Consider the following 8,610-nt stretch of genomic DNA (forward strand, 5'->3'; position numbering starts at 1 on the left):
TTCAAATAGTTTTTGAAGTAGACATTTTTATGGTGTCGGTTAGTAAATAAAAAGTGAATGTTTACTGGTAAAATGGGATATATAGAAAGGGCAATGTCATAAATAAATATGGGAATATGGAAATTAAATACTGTACCTTAAGAATTCATGTCCCCTGGTGAGTAATTTCAATGCACTGTTTCTGTTTAACATTAAATCCACAATGTAACACCTTCACAAAAGTTTTATTGAAAGCCAACTTGCTTTACTTGCAAAAAATACAAAATACAAACTGCAAATCAACAGAAACAAAATAACACATAACAGAAATTAAACACAAATGGGGATGTCTGCAGCTTTAAATACAGCTCCACAGATGATACACACTCCACACAGAACGCAAAGGGTTGTATACAACTTGCATGCATATGTTGCATTGTGTGTAAACTAGCCGCTCCTGCCGGACATCCTTTCAACATTGCATCTTTCCAGCATAACAACACACGCTATTATTGCTTTAAATATGAACACATCTCACTTACAACCAGACTTCAAATGTACAAAATGGAGGATGGAGCCACTATCAAAGCAGCTGAGATCTCAAGATATATCTGGTTGGTTCTATTTACACATCTGGTATTAAGAAAGGTTTGGTGTGTTAAGCACAGATTAAGCAAATTCTTCTATATAAAGCTATTTAGGTTGTTCATCGCCATTCCACAACAGAACAAAACACATCATAAGGGATGAACACACACACACGCAACAGCACATATAGCTGGTTATTAACATTCACATTATACAACTTGCATAACAAAAAACCTTTTTCAATGATTGTCTCCAAAGGTTTGCTAACACAGTCCAAGAAAAATGGTACTCATTTTTGGTTTTCTTGTTCAGTACTAGAGAAAAGTACTAGAGAAAAGTGATAGAGTTTTAATGTCAAGTAGCTTGCTATTTACAGTGAACGTGACATTTTTCACAGCCTGGTCGAAAATCCCGCAGTTAATAATTCAACAATGTTCGATGGCACACTCTGACGTCTGAAGCTGATTATTAATCTACATTAAGCCAATCCACTTAGTTGTTTGTGTACATAACAAAAAGAAGGCACTCTTTGCATGCACAATCAATGAAGCTTGAGAAAGAATAGGGGAATTGCCCGCCATTAATCTGTAAAAATAACCCACTTCAACTCCAACTAAACAGGGTCCAAATAATTAAAGACATTTTTTAATGCCCGCCAAAATGTGCCATGGAAACATTCAAATATGTTGAGCTTACTTGTCCGACCTTCCTGTGTATTTTAACTTACTCAGCGCACAGTTTTCTTTATGAAGAAGAAAAAAATGCTTTTTAGAATCATTTTGACACATTAACAATTGTGCAATTACCTAAAGCTAGCCTAACAAAAGACATCAAAGCAATTATTTGTTGTCTTTCAGAGCAAAAAATAAGGCACATCTCTCTGGTCTAAAGGTTATTATATCACAACTGTGTTTCAAAGGTTTTTGAAAGCAGTTCTGTTCATCTTTTGAGGGGCAGCAAATAAACACTGTCCAGCTGAAAATGACCCTCTCAAAGAAAATGGAAATAAGACTGTGTAGGATTGTCTCCTTCATGTAAATAAGTAGTAATTAAATTAAGTCCTTCAGAGCATAAATGATACTACAGAACTGAAGAAGAAGAAAAAAGTTTGACAAATAAAACAAAAATCTTTCAATCAAATGATGTGCATGGGGTTTGTGATCAGTGCAGCTTTGGTTTGACATTCATTCAGTTCCAGCACCTAATACATGCCCTTAGTCCACACCATGTTGCTGTGATACCCGTTGCTGTGATACCCTGTGCTGTGGTACCCTAGGCTGGGGTACCCTGGGCTTTGGTACCCTGTGCTGTGGTACCCTGTCATGCTTTCGAAGTCGTCTCCTACCTGTTTGGTGCTATATTTTGAAGAGTTGGCCTTGTAGCTGTAATCCGAATACTGGTCTGAGCCTGTTGAGTTGTTGTCCCCGGTTCCTACAAAGGTGTTGGTGGCCGGCAGGTCCTGCACTGCCTGGTGTTTCTTTGAAGCAGAAGGTGACTGAGGTTGGAGCTGAATGGATGGCAGAGGAGAATTAGACCGATAGTGTCGCCCCAGGTCTGGGCTCCCAGGGGGATAGTTGAGTGGCAGGTGAATCCTAGGGCTATCGTTGACGCTATCATTCATGAGGTTGAACTTTAGGCCTTTCTGGAGACTCCCCCCCTCATCCTCCTCAGATGGGTTGGCAGGCTTTGGAGCTTTGCTTTTCTTTGCCTTCTTGTTCTTGTTGCTCTTAGGTCCTGGTTTGGGGGCATAGAGGTCTTTGGTCTCCTTCTTGCCTGCCTGGTAGCCACTTTTATTCTCCTTCAGCACGACATGCCTGATGATCATAGCCACTGCAATGATTAGAACGACCACACAAAAGCCACCCAAGACTGCAAAAATAATGCTACTTTGCTGGTCTCGAGAATAATCGGGATCTCCTGCAATGTCCATTTCAAGTGGCGTATAAAGACTGTGTCCAACAAGTCCTTCGACGTGGGAGACATTGCCGATGGTCTCATTGACATAAATGTGAACCAGTGCGGTCGTATGGCGTGGTGGCGCGCCTTTGTCCTTAACTTTTACTACCAGACGGTGGAGACCAATGTGTTTGGATGTGAACTCTTTAGCCAACGTAATCTCACCTTCTGAAGAGATGTGGAACAAGCCATGCGGGTTGCCCCCTACAATACTGAACTCCAGCTCCGAATTTAAACCGATGTCCATGTCCTCCGCCTCAACACGTTCTACGTGGGTTTCTGGGCTGGTGCGGGGATCCAAGAACTTGTATGAAGAGTTTGAGGGCTTGGTGACATATGGAGAATTGTCATTCTCATCAAGAACATTAATGGTAATGCCAACATAGGAGGAACGTGGTGGATCACCTCCGTCAACAGCTTTAAGTCGGAAACTGTAGGTGCTCTCCTTTTCTCTGTCGAAGGAAATAGTCGAAAGTATGGTGTACGTTCCATTTTGAATCATAAACTTGCCATTGTCTGGTTCTACAGAGAGTTCAACATGAGCATTGTTGCCCTCATCACGATCGTTGACTGTTACCATTCCAACGGGACTAAGGGGTGGCATGTTTTCTTGGACTGAAAAGCTGTAACCACTGAGCATAAATTTAGGGTCATTGTCGTTCCTGTCGAGCACCTTAACAACAACAGTGGCAGTTCCTCTCAAGCTTGGTACACCTTTATCAGCTGCTGCGACCAGAAATTGATAGTGATCTAATTGTTCACGGTCCAACTGGCTCATGACACGCACTTCTCCTGTGTTAGGGTTAATTTCAAATAGCCCCTCGGGGACTGATCCACCAGCAATACTGTATGTCAGCTCCGCATTAGTCCCACTGTCGGCATCCGTGGCTACCACATCAAGAACCTTGTCACCTGGCTGGTTCTCCTCAGCAAATTCTACCTCATACAAAGAGGGCGAAAAGACCGGGGAGTTGTCATTCATGTCTGTCACTTGCACCTTCAGGGAATTTGTGCTGGATAGTGCAGGGTTGCCAGAGTCCACTGCCACAATTTCAATCCTGTAGTCTTTGATCCGCTCGTAGTCCAGCAGCATGGTTGTCTGGAGGAAGTATTTCCTCTTGCGGTCGTTGCCTGTTTCACTAGCTGAACGCAGCTGGAATGGGACATCCCCTGCCACCACACAGGTTACAACTGCATTTTCACCTTCATCACGATCTGATACCTCCACCAGAGCCACAGCTGTGCCTACAGGCATGTCCTCCGATATGTTAGCGACACCATCTTCATGCGTCACAAGGCCAATGCCCCGGATTCTGATTGAGGGTGCATTGTCATTCAGGTCCTTCACTGTAATAGTCACAAGGGCTTTGGAGCTCTTCGATTGTGGACCATTGTCTTTAGCTTGGACGTAGAACTTGAGCATGCTGATATCTTCACGATCCACCAAGCCTTTGACGAAAATGGTGCCTGTGTTGCGGTCAATGCTAAGGAGCCTCTGGACAATTGGTGATGCCTGGTGGAGGCTGTAGGTCACCTCTCCATTGGGTCCCATGTCAGAGTCATTGGCCTTCACCTAAATCAACACAACACAAAATTAAACTAAGCAAAGCACTGAAACATTAATTTACAAAATAATCACAGGTGTATACATCAATGTCAAAACAGAAGTTAAAATGCTTGGTCAGGACCATCAAAAATAGATAAAGATCATTGTAAGTAGCAATTAATTAGCATGCCAAAAATATGCTTTACACACTTTAAAAAATGCCCTAAGCTCATCCAAGAACTACATCAGACTAATTTATAAATTAACTGAATTTTCTTGGAATTTACAATAAAGTACAGCTCATTTGATTCCAGAAAACAGCTTGCTCTTTCACTAATTAGTAATACCGTAATGCTGTTATTATTCAATTTTCAATACATAAGGAGAGAAATGCACTTACTCGGAAGGGTTAAATATGATTGGGTTGTGTTTTGTGTCAAGTTAAATTCTCCAAAATTAGCTGTATTTTGCTAGATTAAGTTAATTTGAGACATCACTTAAGTTACTCAGTCTTGGCAGAGATTTCTATAAATTTTACTGGTCTATCGTGAACCTGGGAATAATTTTAAACAGCTCTAAATCTAAGTGTGGCTTGATTAAAGCTTTCAAACAATCAAGATTCCCTTGTTCCTGCTACATCCTCTCCTCTTTTCGTCCTTGGCTGTGTATGAAACATGCATGGTGTTTCAGTCCATGTATTACAGCGAACAGCCTTAATCTGAAGCAGTCATAAGATTATTCATGGTGCTTAAACTATTATTGCTCTATATGAGTCACTCCATTTCATCCTCCATGCAAACTGGGAATTCATTTAATTTAATGTATTTGAAGAGCATTTCTCTGAACAAGCTGAAACACTCCATCAACATTTGCAACCCTCTGAAATCACAAAATTAAGCTGTTTTAATACCACTACTGTTTATTTACTTTGGCTTCAAAGGATGCTATGAGGACTGAGAGGAAAATAAAATCTTATGACATGCTCTTTGAATACAACTTGGTTGCAAAGATTAATTGTTGACTGAGAGATTAACAGTCATTAATACATTTTTTTTGCCTGGATACTTGCCTCAGATTGATCTTGGAAAGCTTCCAGCCTTCACGGCTATCCTAATCTTAGCAGTGCTTTCTTTTCCACAACAATTCAACATGTAATTCTCACCGCCAGTCAATACCTCTCTCCTGTTTTGTAAAGCTTGTATTTAAAGGGACAATGAGGGATCAATCGATTGCCTGTGAAAATATGATTTGGCTTTCCCATTTTTTCCGCTTTAACCCTGTTGTGTGGGAACAGAGGCTAAAGCCCATCGGGATAACTGAGACTTCCATTTACAAGAGCTTGTCAGGTTCTGTATGTGGGGCTTGAGTGCACTTCTATTGCCATGCTGTCAAATCAGCTCCTCTATTACTTATTGCTCAATCTAAAGGTTTTTATAGCATATACTTGCTTACAGGTGAGTGTGAGACACTTGTGTCGTGACACATTTACTTCATTCATATTTTATATAATAAACATTAAATATACATAAATAGTCACTGTATAAAAGTATTAAATTAAAATATAACAATAATTATAAGAATAATTTATTATGAATTCAGCAGACACATTCATGCAACGTGAAATACAATGCATTCAAAGCATATATAATTTTCCAGACTTTAGCTTTAAATTACATTTGTTTAGTTTTAGATAGAAAGTATGACGTAAAAAAATAGATTACTTACTTGTAGAACAGAATGACCCACTGGGCTGTTTTCGGGGAGCTCACCCTCATAATGTGACTTCTCAAATTTGGGCACGTTGTCATTGGCATCTGTAATGGTGATCCTGAGCAGGGCGCTACTCTGGCGGGGTGGAGAGCCACCATCGACCACTTTTATGTTGAGGTCATATGAATCTCGCTGCTCTCTATCCAGGTTTCCCAATACAATGAGCTGTGGCAATTTCTCATCTGAGTCTTGCGCCACCTGCAGGCTGAAAAGGTTGGCAGCTTCAGGGCCAGTCGTTAGCGCATAATCGGCAATGCCATTGCTTCCAGAATCCTTGTCAGTGGCCACAGGTATGGCAAAAAGCACACCGACGTGCGTGTTCTCCGGGATCGACAATGTCAAGACGGGTGAAGAGAACTGTGGAGTGTTGTCGTTCTCATCCAAGATCTCGATGCGGCCTTCGATGAGCCGAGGTCCTGTGCCTTTCATCAGGTCTGTAATAGATACCTCAAATTCTAGGAAACAAGGATCGCCCTCGAAAAGGTTGCGACAGTCCTTGAGAGTCTCACGATCGATCGGGGTCTCTGTGGTGTAGATATCCCCTGTTTTGCCATCCACACGGAGGTAAGGAGCGCCCACCTCAAGCTTGTAAAGGTGACCAGTGTCTGGCAGGCCCTGGTCAGATGCCAAGCTGCCAATCAGTGTGTTAGGCGGCTGCTCCTCGGTCACCTGGTAGATGATGGTGCTGACAACATTTGCAGAGCAACAGAGGAGAAGGAAAATCCACACTAGCATGGCACTCCACCGTGACCACATCGCATTGGCACTCTGGCACATCATCAGTCTGTTGCTGCAAAAGATCAAGCAAACAAACAAATAAGATTAGAGAAACATTCATTCTTCAGACAGTGCCAAAAAGCCTGTAAAGCAATGGCAGCCACAGAGTTTTATGGTACTGATTCCCTGGGATTTATGATTGATCGCCCCTTCATGTGTTGTAAACTTCTCCTTTTTAGAGGCAGTAAATGTGTCACAAACAGTTACTTGTGTTTGACCTTCATTCTGCAAACTTCACGTCATGTCTAATTCATAAAGACAACATATGTCCATATTCCTGAGAGATGCATTGGCTGACTGACCCTACGAGAGGAGGAAGCTAGCAGACAAGTGATGTCCATTCAAATAATGCTGTTACTCTACTTGATCTACCTTTTACAAGCTATTGATAAACTGTCTCAGCTCTCATTTCTAGAACCATGCCTGGGGTCAACGAAAGTGTGAAATCCATCAAAATCAACCATAAGACTATTTTTCCCCGAGGCGTATGCATTATTTCAGCCAAAACCAAATAACATTTATATATCTAAAATCATATATCAAAAAATCTTAGGCAGTACAAATCTTAGGCCCATATTACTCTCAGCTTATAGAAATAAATCTGTTCTTCATTTTTTTTAATTGTTAGATATTTTAGTTACCTTAGGTCAATTTGTCCTTTTTCTAAAAGCTGTAATTTATACCGTAATAAAATTAAATCCAAAAACACAGTAAAACCTGGGGGCAAAACAATAAAAAAATTAACTAAAATAATTCATAAAATTAAATAGGCCTATAAAACCAAATATCTGGTGGTAAATCTTTGGTTTTATATTTATTTTATTATTAAATCATTATTTTATTATTATTTTCAAAAAGTTTCCAGCCCGCTTCCTTCACACACATCTCACTTTCTTGGAGTGTTTCTTGCCCACTTCCTTCGCAAATGTCTCGTCTTCTCGCTGTGTTCTTCTTCTAACTCATATTTTACACAAATGTTTTACTCTGCAGATAAACAGGGTGTGAAAAGAGACAGAATAGTAGACAGACAAAGAAAGACCACCATTATTTTAGGACCATAGGTGGAAAAACAAAAATGATTTAAAAAAAAAGAGAAATGAAACCAAAATCATAGTTTCTTGAAAACAGTATCACATGTGAATCTTCCCTTTCATGTCTTTAAGTTATTGAACACATGGTAGAAGAGTGTGGTTTCCTAATCTTCCAATGGCCACTTCAGCTGATAGCTATTCACAGCAAATGGCTCCCAATTTGTTGCAACATCACACAACCACGGAGAGGTGAGAGACGGGCTATAGAGGGTGTCCTGACAACAGCCCCCTCCTGCCACTTCACCAAACAACGAAAAAGAACAATCAAATAAATAAATCAGATTCCGTTAATCCATCACGTTTAAGGTCATGTTACTTTGATGTTTCCCGTTGTGGTAATTGCAGACCCCTGTAACATATGTGGAATGTTATCCCACCATGCTCCCCATGGCTAATGAGGCAGAGCTGCTAGATTACTGTCCAGAGGAGACAGACACCATAACTCGACCCAGCGGTGAACCAATGGGGATGTGAGAGCGCTGCCACCAGTTACATTCTGCCTGTGAATACCAAACCTAAAGAATCAAAATCAGTCTTTAAATGTCACCTTCCATGAGGTTGGAAAAAATATAATTGTATAACTTTGTTAAAAACCACAGATATACAAAGAAAAATGACTGTCAGCATATTGGTGCAGCCATTTGGTGACTAATAGGAAGTGGCTTCTTCCATACACTCATCAATATTGATTGGTTGTAGTAGTTTAGTGCATGTACCATTCAATATTTTTCCATTAGCAGACACATGACATAGCGAGCCTTTCACAAACACATTACCAAAGAATGTGTGGTTAGTGTGGTTAGAGTAGGGTGACCATACATGCCATTTTCCCAGGACGCGTCCTGGCCAGGATTTCTATATTGCCTAAAATATCTAGGTTTTGGCTTTGTTTGCGTGTGCAGA

The 8,610-nt window shown here is 40.7% G+C and overlaps 1 protein-coding gene across 3 annotated transcripts in view; it reads right to left on the reverse strand.

Annotated features, from left to right (window-relative positions):
* The window catches only part of LOC107680965 (protocadherin-1-like), a 182,433-nt gene that overhangs the window by 163,622 nt on the left and 10,201 nt on the right, over window positions 1-8,610 (reverse strand). For all 3 annotated transcript variants that reach the window (XM_016477063.1, XM_016477064.1, XM_016477065.1), the window contains exons 2-3: window positions 5,795-6,629; window positions 1,913-4,096 (exon numbers count right to left, since the gene is read on the reverse strand). In XM_016477063.1, the coding sequence (XP_016332549.1) occupies window positions 1,913-4,096; window positions 5,795-6,619 (3,009 nt within the window). In that variant the 5' untranslated portion in view covers window positions 6,620-6,629. The remainder of the gene's footprint in view (window positions 1-1,912; window positions 4,097-5,794; window positions 6,630-8,610) is intronic.

This window comes from Sinocyclocheilus anshuiensis, unplaced genomic scaffold (assembly GCF_001515605.1).
Source record: "Sinocyclocheilus anshuiensis isolate Anshui unplaced genomic scaffold, SAMN03320099.WGS_v1.1 scaffold20, whole genome shotgun sequence".
In the NCBI taxonomy this organism is placed as follows: Eukaryota; Metazoa; Chordata; class Actinopteri; order Cypriniformes; family Cyprinidae; genus Sinocyclocheilus; species Sinocyclocheilus anshuiensis.